Source organism: Lepidochelys olivacea (assembly GCF_965140295.1).
Source record: "Lepidochelys olivacea isolate rLepOli2 genome assembly, chromosome: 8".
NCBI lineage: Eukaryota > Metazoa > Chordata > Testudines > Cheloniidae > Lepidochelys > Lepidochelys olivacea.
In genome coordinates, this window is record NC_140418.1 from 20,530,622 (window position 1) to 20,547,609 (window position 16,988).

General features: G+C 42.1%; 1 protein-coding gene across 1 annotated transcript in view; it reads right to left on the minus strand.

Moving 5' to 3' along the window:
• CREBRF (CREB3 regulatory factor) overlaps positions 1 to 16,988 on the minus strand; it is a 31,146-nt gene that overhangs the window by 4,115 nt on the left and 10,043 nt on the right. The window contains exons 2-6 of the mRNA XM_084635675.1: positions 16,460 to 16,533; positions 15,965 to 16,154; positions 13,495 to 13,620; positions 11,447 to 12,512; positions 678 to 872 (exon numbers count right to left, since the gene is read on the minus strand). Coding sequence (XP_084491801.1) covers positions 678 to 872; positions 11,447 to 12,512; positions 13,495 to 13,620; positions 15,965 to 16,078 — 1,501 coding nt within the window. The 5' untranslated portion in view covers positions 16,079 to 16,154; positions 16,460 to 16,533. The remainder of the gene's footprint in view (positions 1 to 677; positions 873 to 11,446; positions 12,513 to 13,494; positions 13,621 to 15,964; positions 16,155 to 16,459; positions 16,534 to 16,988) is intronic.

Below are 16,988 nucleotides of genomic sequence, written 5' to 3' on the forward strand. Positions count from 1 at the left end.
TACAGGAAAGTTGGCTTGTAAAAAAAAAAAAAAAAAAAAAAAGTCACAGGATGGAAATATGATATATGTTCACCAAATGGAAAGAGACAGAATATTACTTTAAGGTTCTAAGGGGGTGTAATAAAGAAATTCAAAAAGATACTTAAGTATTCATAGGTATTATTCCAAAACCCTTCCAAGTACACAAGGGTGGAAAGAGTGTGTGAAGAGGAGCCAGGCAAGACAGACCTCTACCTTGTTGACTATTCTTTAGTTGACACTTGAATGAAAGTGCATCTGAGTACCATATATTGGTCAACTCTACTGCAAGCAACACTAGATCTGCCTCCCAGTATTGAGGGGCAAAGATCAGGTTTGTTACTAATTTGTGACATTAGCAGTATTGCACAGATTTTAGAACATTCAGTATTTTCACTGAGAGACTTCAGAAGTTACAATTCTCAATTCATCCATTTTCCTCTGGAGGGAAAGTATATTGAAGGTTACTAATGTATATGCACTGCCTCTTGCCTGGATGCACTACAGATTCCAAACAGTTAAATAAAAATTACACTGTTTCAGTGATTCCTCCTCATGTAGCAAAACAAGAGCTCCCTTACATGAAGTCAGAGACAGCAGTGTTATGTGAAGATGACAGCATCAAAGACACTAACTGGTTACTGGAGAACAACTCTTACCATGATGGAGCCCATTCTTCTGATACATGTTACTTGGTAACGTATCTCGACTCCACTCTGATGGCCTTAGCATTCTTTCTTGTTGTGATGGTGTCAGTTGCTCACTATACTCCCAAAAGTATCTTCGTTTGCCTCTTTTTCGGCAAGATACTGCAGTACTTTCTTTTAAGTCTTCCACTGAATCATTTTCATATCCTAGAGGAATAAATTGCATTAGTCAGCTTATAAACTCAAGGTTGGAAATATTCTAATGTGTCTACAGGTACCAAACCAAGCATTCAAGAAAATACAAGTGAGAAGACTTAGTTAAAGGCCTCAATGGACTTGCTCCACACTATCTAATGAACCATGTTTTTCACCTTATATGCAACTTGGGCATTTGCCATAAATCCAGCAATAGATGTATAGCCATTGATGCAGCTGCAACTGTGATAGGACAATGACTTCTGAATTGGGGAAAGTCCCCACTGCATCCAAAACCTCTCTATGCTCCGATACCACGGATGATCCAGCTCTCCTCTTCCCCCACAATCTCACCACCACACAATGTGAGAGCTGCCATCTCTGCAATTCTTGTAGTGTTGGGTAGCCTTCTTGCACCTCCTTCATTACTTTCTCCTTCAATTCTCAGCAAAAACATTCTAGTTCCCCCTCATTTCTTAAATGAGTCTACCCAGCAATGTAGAATTTTAAACAAAACAAAAAAGCATCCTAAAGGGCAAGTTGGACAAAGAGCAAGATCCTAATCCATCAAGTCAGTCCAGAACAAAACTTTGACACCATCAAAAGCTTGGGGAAAAAAAGATCACCCTTGTAGCATGCCCCGAAAGTCATGATAGCCAGCTTTGTCAGACCAATGGAAGAGAAAGAGTTCCAGTATAGGAGGCCGTCTGTTCAGCACTACCTGCCCCCAGCCCCACCTCTCATCTAAACAATTTGAGCCAAGATCCATTCACTTTGATCCCTTGTCTGCACCTCTTTAATAACAAAAGAGAAGAGATAAATAATCAAATTACAAAAAGATAAGACACTTTAGAGTTAAATTAGGATGCAGTTTGTATGAAATATTTAAAAATACGTTTGTATACCTCAGTTTTTAATATCTATACCAACAGGTTACAGAATAGACAGTTTTCATTTTGCAACTTTATAGCACTGGTATAGGATTATTTTAGAGCTCTCTTTTATTCTCTGTCCACTTAGTTCTTCACAGCAGTTTTATGTAGGACAATTTTTTAAAAGTAAAATATTGAATGTTATTTAAAAACAAATTGCAGAGACAAAAATGGATAATTGGGAACAGGACATGGAATGATGTGAAGTAATAAGTAAACATGTTAGTGGTTTTATTGCACAGATAGAGAATCTCACTTCAATTTTCTCATGCACCAAGAGAGTAGGTAAGCATTGGGATTCTATTTGTTAGTTAATGCTTATTTTCCGTTTTGGAAGACAGGATGATGTGAATTAAATATCAGGGTTTTTTCCACCATGGTTGCCATAATAAATGTAAGAATATAGATTTTATGCCTGGGTTGGTAAACTCCCATGATGATTTGGTAAGTTTGTTCCCTTCTAAAGCCAACTATAATGGCATTCAGTGTATTATAACACCGTGAAAGCATTGCTGTCAAAACCCTATTGCCTCAAAAGGAGAGGTTACTCACCTTGTGCAGGAACTGGAGTTCAAGTGCTCCACTTCAAGAGCACATGCATCCCATGTAACTCTGGTTGGAGATTTTTGGAAGCAATGTCTGTTTGATCCACACATGCACCCTACACATCTTTCTGCCCCACACTGAAGATATTTAGGACTGCACAGGCAAACCACTCCCAGTTCTTTCTTCACCACAAAGTCCCATATAGGAAACTCTCAAGCTGAGGAAGAGGAGAGTGGATAGTGAAGCACCCATAGGGGGGACACATCTCAAAGAACTCCAATTCCTGCACAAGGTGAGTGACCTCACCTTCTTCAAATAGTATCCCTATGGATATTCTATTTCAGGCGACTTCTGAGCAGTATCCTCATTAGAGGAGGGAGCTTTGGAGCCGAGTCCAACACTGAAGAAAAGATTGCAATCCCAAGGGCAGCATCTGATCTAGAAGAATGAAGCATTGCATAATGCTTGGAAAAAGTATGTATCAAGGTCCAAGCCTTGGGAATGTGTTTAAGGCCACTTGCCCTAAATCCAGCAATGTGAAAAAGTTGTGAAAAAGGCTAATATCACTATGGAGTATACTAACAGGAGCGTTGTATGTAAGACACTGGAGATAACTGTCCCACTTTACTCAGCACCGGTGAGGCCTCAGCTGGAGGACTATGTCCAATTCTGGGCATCACACTTTAGGAAATATGTGGACAACTGGAGAGAGTCCAGAGGAGAGCAACAAAAAAAAAGATAAAAAGATTGAGAAAACCTGACCTATGAGAAAAGGTTGAAAAAACTGGGCATGTTTAGTCCTGAGAAAAGAAAGGGGGAGGGGGGGAGAAGAGAATCTGTTAACAGTCTTCAAATATGTTAAGGGCTGTTATAAAGAGGATTGTGATCCACTGAAGGTAGGACAAGTAGTAATGGGCTTAATCTGCAGCAAGGGAGATTTAGGTTAGATATTTGAAAATACGTTCTAACCATAAGGGCATTTAAGCTCTGGAATAGGCTTCCAAGGGAGGCTGTGGAATCCCCATCTCTGGAAGTTTTTAAAAACAGACTGGATAAATACTGGTCAAGGATGGTCCAGGTTTACTTGGTCCTGCCTCAGCACAGGAAGCTGGTCTTGATGACTTCTCAAAGTCCCTTCCAGCACTACCGTTCTAGGAGTCTAAGTAACGCCACCAAGGTACATAGAGATCTTTCAGAATGGGCTCACACTTTAGGAGAAGGGTGTATATGGGCAAATTCATAACAAGAAGTAACATTACTCAGAAATCCTCCTTGAGAGTCTCTGGGAGGAGACTGTGGACCCTTTGGGCCTGTCACCAAATGAGACAAACAGCCTGGGAGATGCTTTAAATGATCTGGTTCTGCCCAAACAGAAGGTTAATGCCCTCCTCATATCCAGGTACAGAAGGAAGCATCCTCCCTGGTCTGATGTAGCTTTGGAGGGGGGTGGGGGGGTGCAGAAACTTGGGAGATGGAGGACTTGGTTGATGTGAAACTCAGCCAACACCTTAGAAAGAAACTTAAGATGCGAATGTAATGAAATTTTGTCCCTGAAAAACACTATAAAGGGAAGGAGGACTTGTGGCACCTTAGAGACTAACCAATTTATTAGAGCATAAGCTTTCGTGAGCTACAGCTCACTTCCTCAGATGCATATCGTGGAAACTGCATCTGAGGAAGTGAGCTGTAGCTCACGAAAGCTTATGCTCTAATAAATTGGTTAGTCTCTAAGGTGCCACAAGTCCTCCTTTTCTTTTTGCGAATACAGACTAACACGGCTGCTACTCTGAAAACTATAAAGGGAGTGTCTGCAATTAAAGTCTGCATTTCTCCAACTCTTCAGGCAGAAGTGATAGCCACCAAGAAAGCAGCCTTCATAGACAGGTAAAGAAGGGAACAACAATTGGCGAGCGATTCGAAGGGGTGTTTCATAAGACATTTAAGTACTAAATTTAAATCCCATATAGGAATGGGTTCTCTAAAGAAAAAGTCTTCTCAATCCCTTCATGAATCCCACTGTTGTGGGATCAGCCAACACTGATAATCCCTCATCTGAGGAATGAAAGCCTGTCATAGTCACCAAATTAACCCTAACAGAATTTAAAGATAATCCTGACTTTAATTCTAACAGATAGTCAAGGACAGGAGGGAGGGAAAAATGAACAGGTAAAAGACGTTGCTTGACAGACCAGTGATGGAATCTCTTCCATTTCTGAAGGTATTTCATGTACACCTTTTCCTACTGTTTAATAACATTTGTTTTAAAATGTAAAGTATTAAATAAGGCTTTCATATGAAATGCTTTAACTGTTTTTCCTTCTTTTCTATATCTTTAACAAAAAAGTTAAAAGGATTTTTAATGATGTGTTTTTCAGGGTACTAAGCAGGCTGACACTGCTATAAACCAAACCCTACCTTGCTTAATACTATAATTTTACACAAGTGACTGGGTCATGTCTACATCTCTGACTCTTTGGGCACCTTTGGACATTCTAAATTAATAGAACTTTATACTGTACAAAACAAAACTGAAAAGACTTACAGGACCATCAAAATACATAACAAAATTCACACTGTAATTCCAAGGATATTTCAAATCTGAAGTTTAGATTAATGAGCCGTTCCTCTTTAGAGCAGTGTCCCAAGACACAAGGAAAACAGAAAAGTTACCAAACATAGATTCTCCAGATAATGAAATGGCTGGGTAGATATTAGACATTCAGGGCATTCTGTAAACAGATGGGTTATTAGTTTTTAGTTAGTTGGACCCATTCTTTTCAAGAGTTGCTTTACAAAACGATGTATTGGGGCCATTGGGAAGGGAAGAGAAGAGAGAAAATTATCTAGTTTGATTTTGACCCTGCCTAGATCAAGTCATTCCAGAGGGGCAGCTATCAAGGCAAGTGCCCTCAGTTTAAAGCAGACGTGGGCAAAGTACGGCCTGCGGACTGCATCCCTCCTGCCTGGCCCCTGAGCTCTTAGCCCGGTAGGCTAGATCCCGGCCCCTTCTCTGCTGTTTCCTCTCCCCTGCAGCCTCAGCTCACTGTGCTGCTGTCGCAATGTTCTGGGCAGTGAGCTCTTGCCAGGCAGCGCAGCTGCCGAGCCATGGCCTGACCCGGTGCTCTATGCTGCGCAGTGGCGTGGCTGCCTGTCTCGGTGCTCTGGGCGGCACAGCTGTAGCGCCTTCAGCCAGCGGTGCTCCAGGCAGCGCGGGAAGGGGGCAGGGAGTGGGGGGGGGGGTTGGATAGAGGGCATGGGAGTTTGGGGTGGTAGTCAGGGGCAGGGGTGTGGATAGGGGGCAGGGAAGTCACAGGGTGAGAAAGAGGTGTTGAATGGGGGCAGGGGTCCTGGGGGGCCAGTCAGGAAGGAGAGGGGGGTTGGATGGGGCAGGGGTTTCAGGGGTGGTCAGGGGACAGGGAGAAGGGGGGGTTGGGCAGACAGGAATGAGAGGAGGGGTTGGATGGGGCGGCCGGGGGGGGGGGGAGTGGGAGTCAAGGGTGGCGGGTCCAGGGGCGGTCAAGGGACAGGGGGTGGTGGACGGGGAGGCACAGCCTCCCCTAACCAGCTCTCCATACAATTTTGGAAACTCGATGTGGCCCTCAGGCCAAAAAGTTTGCCCACCCCAGTTTACAGACTAGTACAGGGTTTCTCAAACTGGGGTCTCTGAGGGTACTCCAGGGGGTCTGTGAGTCATGTCCGGGGTTGCCAGCCCCGCTAATCAACTCCTCCCCCCTCCCTCCCAGTGCCTCCTGCATGCCATGGAACAGCTGTTCAGCAGTGTACAGGAAGCACTGGGAGGGAGGGGAAAGAGGCAGAAAGACAGGGAAGAGCAAGGGCAGAGGTTGGGCCTTGGGGGAAGGGGTGGAGTAGAGGTGGGGCCTGGGGCTGAGTGGAGGGCTTGGGGATCCATGACAAATTTTAAATCAAAATGGTGGTCCTCAGGTTGCTGAAGTTTGAGAACTGCTGGTCTAGAAAAATAAATGGGTACTGAAAGTTAAGAATATGATCAATCCTACCAAATGCATTCTTTGCTACATTCAGGGAGTCCACATCCAATCAGCTACCTGCGATAATCAAGAGAAGCATCTTTCCTCAAATCAGCAGTTTTCAACCTTTTTGAGCTGAGCCCCCTTTTGAGTTACAATTTTTGGTTGTCCCCACTACCCAGACAGAAATAGACACAATACCTGCCCCTCCCATCCCAGGTTTTCAGGGTAGGGGAAAAGCACGTAAGATGGTCTGTGGGGGTGGAGCCAGTGCCGGGTAAGGAGGCTGCCATGAGCAGAATTTGACTCAGCTGCAGCAGATGTTGACACTGACCCACAGGGTGGCCTGCTGAGGTGAGTCACGGGGTGGAGGTGGAGCTCCTTCCCCAAGCCCTGACACACGGGGCTGGTGTCATCACTTACCCCCCAAACGTTTAATCATAGAATCATAGAATATCAGGGTTGGAAGGGACCCCAGAAGGTCATCTAGTCCAACCCCCTGCTCAAAGCAGGACCAATTCCCAGTTAAATCATCCCAGCCAGGGCTTTGTCAAGCCTGACCTTAAAAACCTCTAAGGAAGGAGATTCTACCACCTCCCTAGGTAACGCATTCCAGTGTTTCACCACCCTCTTAGTGAAAAAGTTTTTCCTAATATCCAATCTAAACCTCCCCCACTGCAACTTGAGACCATTACTCCTCGTTCTGTCATCTGCTACCATTGAGAACAGTCTAGAGCCATCCTCTTTGGAACCCCCTTTCAGGTAGTTGAAAGCAGCTATCAAATCCCCCCTCATTCTTCTCTTCTGCAGGCTAAACAATCCCAGCTCCCTCAGCCTCTCCTCATAACTCATGTGTTCCAGTCCCCTAATCATTTTTGTTGCCCTTCGCTGGACTCTCTCCAATTTATCCACATCCTTCTTGAAGTGTGGGGCCCAAAACTGGACACAGTACTCCAGATGAGGCCTCACCAATGTCGAATAGAGGGGAACGATCACGTCCCTCGATCTGCTCGCTATGCCCCTACTTATACATCCCAAAATGCCATTGGCCTTCTTGGCAACAAGGGCACACTGCTGACTCATATCCAGCTTCTCGTCCACTGTCACCCCTAGGTCCTTTTCTGCAGAACTGCTGCCTAGCCATTCGGTCCCTAGTCTGTAGCTGTGCATTGGGTTCTTCCGTCCTAAGTGCAGGACCCTGCACTTATCCTTATTGAACCTCATCAGATTCCTTTTGGCCCAATCTTCCAATTGGTCTAGGTCCTTCTGTATCCTATCCCTCCCCTCCAGCGTATCTACCACTCCTCCCAGTTTAGTATCAGTTTAGTTTCTCCATTTCCCCCTAGGAGGGTACACCCCACCATTTGAAAACCTCTGCCTCAGAGGGTCTCAAAGAGCTTTGCAAATATTAAGTGATTTAGCCTTACATATTGAGGTAGAAGAATATTTTAGAAAGACAGAATATTTAGCCTAACACCATATTGAGGTAGAAGAATATTTTATGAAGACAGAAACTGAAGTACGGATAAGTTAAGTGACTTACCCAATGTCACACAAAGTCAGTGTCTAAGTCAGAGAACATGATCTCTTAACCATCAATTCTGCATTGTAAAAACCAACTAAAACAAAGAGTCCACAAACAAAAAAACCCAGATATGCACCTGGTACATTTTTCCTGAACAGTGGATGAGCTGTCACCCTAATCCCAAAAAGCACACACTATTCATGCTAAGGATAAGGAAAGACTCTCGCACTCTTGTTTAGGATTTAAAATGCACTCTGTGACCTACCCCATTTTGTTTCCCTGTAACTATCCAGTATTATTAGGGTTCAGAGATTTGAAAAAGGAGTATAAAAGTCTGTAAAAATCCTTCTAGACCTGGTTTTCTGGCAAGAACATTTTGGAGCTTGAGAAACTTTGCAGGGTGAATAAAAAAGGGTGACTTCAAAAAAAGTATTTTAACCATACTTTAAAAATAAACTTACTTCAAATTTAATTTGAAGTGCTAACCCAGAATTTGATACCAGTAGTAGCTTCTGCAGGTTCAGAGAGAATATTTTTTTAATTTCAGTTTGTTCAACTATGTCAGTTCAATGACTAATTCATTAAAAGTCAAGAAACGGAGTTGGAGTTGAATGAGATCTACTAGTTCTAAAACTTGAAGAACACAGTGATAAGAAAATCAGTTCAATTCACTAACTACAGATAATACTTCCTTTATTTACTAAATCAGTTTGAAATATCAAAACATGTTTTGATAAATCTTTCTTATGTACCTAGCACATTTTAGGCAGTTTTTTATTTAACTAATAAAAATATTGTGCATTTTGGGGCATTTTAGTTGAATTCCTATTTCGATCCAAATGCAGCTGGACACAAATCATGAATAAAATATTAATCTAGTAAATAATAAATGTGTCATTCACTGTTTTCTAACATAACAAAATGTAATAATTAAGACATTGAATAAAAAAATTTATTTATTTAAGCAATTGTATAACTTAACATACGTATAGTTATGCTCCTGGTTATCCAAAGGATTTATTAAATTTAGTGTAATGGCTATATTTAACTGGTAAGTAACCATTAAAAATGCTGATCTGCAACTAATAAGTATCAACCTTTCTTTAGAAAAATAACTGAGTAAAATACAAATCAAGATTAAATGTTTTCTGCTTGCCGATTTATATCACGATTGAAAGTTAAATTTCAATCCACCCTGACATCTTACTAAATCAGCAGTTCCCAGTCTAAGCAATTTATCAGCTAGACCTCAGATGAACCAGCTAGTGCCTCCTCTTATTCTACTGAATATTCTAATCCAGCATGGAGCTTTGGCTACACCAAAGTGTATCCCAGCCTAAATACTCCTAGATGGGAAGGAGGGAACGGTGCTGCATCAATTCTCAGTATCATAGGAAAGAAGAGCCTAGAATGCCCAGAAATGGTACATATATCAATTTAGAAACTAGTGCCCCCTCGTTCTATTACCTGTATAATGGAAAAGACAGAGGAATTCTGTTTTTATAACAGCTGGTCCTCTATTAGCTAGTGTGCGAGAGAACCTAGACAACCCACCTGGAATCCCATGCAAAGTTGACCTTTGCTGACGTTTGGGCTCCTAATGCTCTTACCATACATTAGCTACACTCCTGCCTCCATGGCAGTAAGGCAACTCCTGAGAAAGGGAGAATGTAGTTAAATAGACAGTCCCCAACCCCTGTCCAAACTGTAATTTCATTTATTTACTAGATTATTCGTCTTTTCGGTTGCAGATGCATTTGCACATAAGATGTGTCTCCACAAAGACTAGGTGAGGAGGAGAAGACCTCAAAACAACATTGCTCAATAGAGATTGGCTATCCACTTTTAGGATGTCCATTAAACTATGGATAATGAAGGAGCACGCAGATTATTAGTTTCTCATAGGTTCAGATGAGTCAGTGTTTCATAAACCCACAGAAATGGGGGAGGGGGAGAGGAGGAAAGAAAGGGGAATCAAAAGTAGAAAATATACATGATAGGGGTCAATAAAAACAGTATGTTCTTTGTCCTTTCAGTGAAATGCACCACTGTGTCAAATTTAACTCTCTACCTTTAGTTTCAGTGTAACAGAATGAAAAGTCTTCCTGCTCTATGCTTGTTTCATCACTCCCTCCATCCCATCTAGGTGTATTTAGGCAGGGATACACTTTGGCATAGCCAAAGCTCCATGCTCGATTAGAAAAAAAAAAAGCAACACAAAACCCTGGTATGGTATAATTAGACAAAATGGTGATTTAATCTTTTAGTTCCACGCTTGGAGTAAATGACCTTCATTATTTACTTGAAGCTCCAGTGAGCTTTTATAGGCCAAGTGGCTTTTTTATTTCTTAGTTACGCTATTGCTACGTGTAGGAGTAGTAGTATTTAATAGAAGGTGGAAGCGATTGCTGGTCAGAAAAAACTTTCAAAAGAGCAATTAATGCAATGCAACTAACTGAAATGCCAGCAATTAAAAAAAAATCCTTTTCAAGATTACATATTATTAAACATGGGAATCTGGTAATGTGGCATAATGGGTCAGGAGTTATACCATATGGCAATCAAGTCATACCACACAAAAACATAACAGAAGCCACTCAAACCTTCAGAAGAATAAGTTGAGAGGATTCCCTACAGAAGCAATGAGGAAAAGCTTAGAGGATGTTAATAAAGACTTGTAATGTACACACAGAAGTAATACAGAGCATATTGAATACCCAATATATTGTTTTATACAAGGTCTACTCATGACCTCCTTACAAACATGCTTGACTGAGACTGCCGATTTAAAGTGGAATTTTTTAACTGCCTTTTGAGTTTCTTCCCCAAAGTTACATATTGTCAAGAGTTTGTACAAGCTATTAATCACTATTCTATGCTAGAAAGCTGTGTAAAACGTGTATACCCACTAATAAAACTAAGCCCCTTAAGTATAGGCCTCTTTGCTTATATTTAATCATTACAGTAATAGTTACTGCCTTGTCACCTTCCAGATGAGGGTTAGTTCTCTGTTTTCTACTTGCAGATGAGAGAAGAGTTCTGTCTCCACAGTCCCATTGAATGCTTGGTCTTTGAGACTGCTAACAGGGGGACAATTAGGGACAATTATAGGATTGATCTGTGAATTATGGACAATTGTCCAGTAGAATCTAGACAGACTATCAACTGATTTCACATGGGCTACTCAGGCAACTGTCAGGGGATAAAAATTCTCTGGATATACTAAAAGAACAACCTATTGCAGAGACGTAAGGCTCTGTGTATCCCACTATCAATTGATTGACTCAACACATCCCAGCCCAGGAAAGGGATGCAGTTGTGTCCAGTAAGCTGGGAGTCAAGAATTCTACATTCTCTTCCTGGTTTTATTACTGACTCTGTGGGACCCTGACCTTCTCTGTGAAATGGGAAGAATACCTATCTAATGGGTGCTGTGAGGTTTCATGTTTGCATTTGAAATCCTTGGATGGAAGGTCCTATGTAAGGGTAAAGTGTTACCATTTATATCTATAAATCATTCCAAAGCATATTTCCCCCCAATACTTGCTTGGCAGAAAGAGTTGCCCTCCTCCTAATACACCACAAAATTTAACAAACCTGGTTCAGAGAAAGTATCACTGATGTCATCATCTTTGTCTTCCTCATAATCTTCTTCCTCATCATCATTTTCAGACAGTTCGTGCTCACTGCCAAACCCCTCATCATGGTCCTCATCTTCAATATCTTCCTCATCCTCCTCATCCTCTTCAGGGTCTCCTTTGGTTGGCTGCTCACACAAACTGTCTGTGACAAAGAGAGAATAATTGTGCTCTTCTTTCTTCTGTGAAGGATCTGAGACAGATGTGCTGGCAGAAAGGCTGCTCTCCCCCACAACTAGCCCTGGAGATTCCTGGGGTGGGCTGAGGAGCAGCTCCTGAGTCTCTTTGAAAGGCAAAATAGGAGTATTATGATTCTGAAGGGAATCTATCCCTTTCCTCTCTTGTCTCTTTGCTACAGCTCCACAATAGCATGTGTTCTCCTTTGCCGCATCTGCATGTGCCTGGCTCAACACTGGTTTGCTCTGTGGTAACGGACTGATCTTTACTTTTGCCTTTTTAACATAGTCTTTACATTCAACGTGGCTGTTCACCTTCTCATTATTGTACACATTGGTCTTCATGATTTGTGTGCTTGAAGTGGGCTTGCTTGCCTTTTGAACATAGTCTGACAAAGGTGCCTCAGCCTGAATGTTCTTTGAGGAACATACAGGGGCTGCTGCTCTACTTGTGATTTTTTTCCCAGGTAACAGAGAAGTTAAAGGGTTTTGTTTTACACTGAAGAGTGAATCCGAGTAATAAAGTGAATCTGACACAGGTTGAGAGTCCTCACTGTTAAGCTGGGCTAGAGTTGGAGTTTTACTTATCACCTCTTCATCTTGGTATGGGCTTGAGAAATCATCAAGGCCCAGGTAATCCACTTCTTTTGTTCCCCAGATGTCACAGCTGGTTAGTTTGGTGTACTTAGTTAAGTCTTCACAGTATGTGTCCCACTGCTCCCAGTTTGAGGTGAAAGCAGCTTCATTATCCAGGACATCTGCAAAAGACTCTAGATTTTCAATATCTTTGCAGTCCTCCATAGAAAGGAGGTTGTCTCTGGAGCTCTGCTGATAGTCCATTTCTCTGTCCTGTGCACAATAAGACAAGTTAACAAGGCACATTTTAGAAAAATACTCCCATCCAGCTCCCTGGTCTATAACAAACAAAGCCCCAAAACAAACAAAACCAAACCCCAAAACACTGAGTGCTGGTGAAGTGTACCAGCCTGATGGCACATGAGGCGTTTGTATCCCAAAACCAGACACAGCACAAGTGGCTCAGCATTGCGTTGAAGAATCTTTTTAGGGGAAAGGTCAGAGCATAGTTTCCATGCTCCATCAATTCTGGGCTTCTGTGCGGAGACTGCCAACAAGGGTACCGGACAATTGTGTTATGTTTTTTGTATTGTGTGCACTCCTAGTCACTGGGAACTGGACTAAGACCAGCAATTCATTTCACATATAAAAGAGCCATCAGATGAAAACTACTTTAGTTCCCTGCTCACCTGGGTCAGATTTATACAAGTGACCAAGAAAAGAAGGGCTCCACGTACCAGCCACCACCAATGCCAGATATCCCAACCCTGAAGAACCTTGTTCTAGCCAGATCAATCAAATAATAAATATGAGCAATCTTTTTTCCTAGTCCATGCATGTCTGGTATAGGAAAAATTGGTTATTTCCAACATAAGCTTAGTTTACATTTTGTTCTGTTCATGTGTCTCTTCTTCAACTTGGGGGAATGTAATGTCTTTCCTAGACAAGACTATACTGCTTGGACTTATGTCGGCAAACAACATCCCAGCAGTGGCAGCGATACACCTATCTGCTCAATCTGAGGCTCCTGAACATAAGACATACCAAAGCCTCTGCTGATAGTTTTAACAGCTTCCTGTACGTGAAACATCCCAGTTGGTGGCCTGATGGTTGGGGACTAAGTCAGTAATAAGTAGTAGTGAATAATCAGACAGCAGACCTTCACTGAACAGCTCCCTACAGACCATCCCCTCATTTACATGGGAAAGGAAGATGCTATCCAAAAGGAAAAACAAAAGGGAAAAAACAAACTTACTAGTTCATACATGAAGTCTGGATCTGAACTATTTGCCAACAGATCTGTGCTCGTCAGCGTCTGTTCTGAAAATGTGTGGCACCGAAAGGCATCTCCAAAAGGAGGGTCCATTCCGCTCACGCTGGGCTACAACAAAATTGTTTGATTTTGTTAAATATATATATGTATTACATTACATGCGCACTCCTACACCCCATATACCTCAACTTTGAACTTGTTCTATACTTGCATTTGGAAAACTTTAGATAAACATGTAAGCAAACAGCCAGTTAACAATACCCAGTGCTTTTACCCATGACACTCTAAAATTTGTATCCACCATGTAGCTGCTAGATCGGGGTCAGCAACCTTTCAGAAGTGGTGTGCCGAGTCTTCATTTGTTCACTCTAGTTTAAGGTTTCGTGTGCCAGAAATACATTTTAAAGTTTTTAGAAGGTCTCTCTAAGTATATATTACATACCTGAACTATTGTTGTATGTAAAGTAAACAAGGTTTTTAAAATGTTTAAGAAGCTTCATTTAAAATTAAATTAAAATGCAGATCTTATCAGTTTAATGCAGTGGTTCTTAACCTGGGGTGCGAGATGCCCTTTCTGGGGGTGAGAGACATGTGAGATTTTTTTAGCAGGTAAATCATCGAAAACACAAAATAAGCACAGGCACATAAGTACAACTACTTTGTTTAATCAAACCTAGGTATTTATTAACATCATACATTTTTTAACGACTACTGTAATATACAAAGTTTGAGTTTTTAAGCTAATTGTAGTGTAATTTTTATAAGGGGTGCGAGAACATGTTTTGAGAACTCCAGACCATCAGCAGGCTGGGTATAGTGTATTAAATGGGGCTGGGTATAGTGTATTAAATTGCTCCCCATAGGAACATACTACTTACCGCTGTCACAGCTGGGGCTCTGAACGGCATGGTAACAGGACAGGGAACGGGGTGGGGTGGGGGGGGGAGAGAGGGAGTTGGATAGGCATGGGAGTCCCGGGGGACCTGTCAGGGGTGTGGATAGGGATCGGGCGGATAGGGGGCAGGCTGTTTGGGGAGGCACAGCCTTCCCTACACAGGTGTAGTGTATTAAAATTTCTCCCTGTAGGAATGTGCTACTTACAGTGTACTACTTACCGCTGCCAGTCCTGGCGCTCCGCAAGTAGCACATTCCTACAGGGAGAAAATTTAATACACTACGCCAGTGGACAGAAGCCCAGACCAGCGGCAGGCTGAATGGCTCAGCCTGCCACCAGCCAGGGTCCCGGCCGCCGGCCCGGGATTCCGTTCACCCAGGCCGGCAGCGGACTGAGCGGGGACAGCGGCCAGGACCCTGGCTGGCAGCAGCGTGCCCAGTAAAAATCGGCTCACATGCAGTCTTTGGCACGCGTGCTGCAGGTTGCCAACCCCTGTGCTAGATAGTTGCTCATTTATTCCTTTTTGTTGTTGACTTGAAATTCTCAGTTGTTTGGTGAGCTTAGTGATATTTTAATGCTTGTAGAAGTGACAGATTAATACTCTAGTCAATACTCTTGTGAATGGGTACTATCAACGTTTTTCATCCACTGCTTCATCAGTGGGCCTTAATCTTCCCTTGCAGCACCCTTACTATTCTAGTCCTGGAAGCTTTAAGTACATCTCAATTATTTCAATCCTGGGTAGAGACGGATGATTTTACCATTTGTGCAACTGGTTTGTAATGGAAGATCTACTGGGTGAATAGGTGGAACTTTGTGTAGAAACATTCTGCAGTTAGGTTAGGATTACTGGCCACAGAAATAATACTATGAAGCAATGGCAGTTGAGGCTAAAAATGAGTTACTGCTATAAGCCTGATTTTTGCTCTCCCCCTAAAATTCACAAAAGAAGTCACACTCGACTCAGACTGGTAGAAGTCAAAATTTCTTCTATAAAATTTGAAATTAACTGGACAAGAGGTTCCTGAATTAGGACACTAGCAGGTCATAATTTGTGGTGTTTGCCTGAAAACCCACCTTGCTAGTAGGTGGTGATCTTGCTGGAAGATGGTAAGTGTGTTCCATTGGCTCACTCTGCAGGTGGCTTATACGCTCATAGACAGAGGGGTAAGTGTGGCTCTCTAGAAAGAGTACCTAGGGTATGGGTTAAGCAGCCGTGAGTTAACAAATCTAAGAGCAGTCAAACCGGAGGAGAAGACTTGACCTTTTAGTTTTGTTTATCCACTGATGATTACTTTATTATTAAATAAAGCCAAACCCTACAAGGGGGACAGCTTTGACTCTACTCAGCATCTTAGCTTTAACTTAAAGCAGATTGGGAAAGGCAACTCACTTGTTATAATTTATACACTTCTTCTGAAGGTTCCTTGTTAGCTCAAAAGAATCTTGTAATTTAACTATAAATTTTAAAAATGCAGCAGTGTATGTGCGTGTAGGGAATACTTTACATAAGTAAATCAACTATCACACATACACACACACACACACCAGGCTTACCTGAGGCATTTCCAAGCCCAGATCCCCCAAATCCAATTCCAAACTTCTTGTTTTCTTCACTTTTGGATTCCTTTCCAGCTTTACTTCAGTGTCAGTGGGTAGCATATAACTCATGCAATGAAAGGGATAGAGGTTTTCCCTGAAATAACTTCAGTTCACGCACATGGAGCTCTTCTCTCTTTGTAGACTTCTGTGTAAAATGAAGAGACCAAACACCAAAAGTTAACATTTATTACACTACAAGCTACGTGCCACAAAAAGGAGACAAACACAGGGGTTTTTTTCCTTCAGGAAAAAAAAAAGTTAGTATCCCAACATGATCATTTCTGAGGGAGCAAAAAACAAAAATCCCCCGCAAAACTGAACAGACCTCATGCTGGAGCATGCCATAAGAATTAGTTCTTCTCTCCTCCCACACCCTAGTTTAAATGAAAAAGCATGGAACAAACAAGACTTGTGCAAACCTTGCTGCTAGTTTAGACTATTTTCCGTTACCTTTTGCTCACTGTGTTTGTATGTCCTCTATTTAGATGCGAGCTCTTCAGGGTAGAGACTGTCTTTTCACATGTCTGGAAAGCGCCCAGCACACTTTTAGGTCAATACAAACAACACTCTTCATACATTTAATATCACAAAGTCAATAAATTCTAGAATGAGACTCATGTAATCATCATATTTTCCAAAGTGGATATTGAGGGCATACCTGTTTTAGTGTTTTCCCCATCCTTTTCTAACAAGGTCAGCCCAGCCACCTCCAGCTACAATTTAATCAGTTTCTCATGCAGTAACATCTAGTGGCAGAAGGAAAGTGCAGCAGGTACACTCACTATTAAAAAGGGGAACTTTCCTATTGGAACTTAAAGTTTGAGCCAATTCCAATGTCTTCCACTGACTTCTGCCTGGGCCTGGGTTGATTTGATCCAATTTATTCAATAGTAATTTCATTGACTCAGTATCTTTTGTAGTCCCTTGGATAGTTCAAATGCATGTCCTAAATAAGGGCTCCTTTCCAACCAATCCTGCA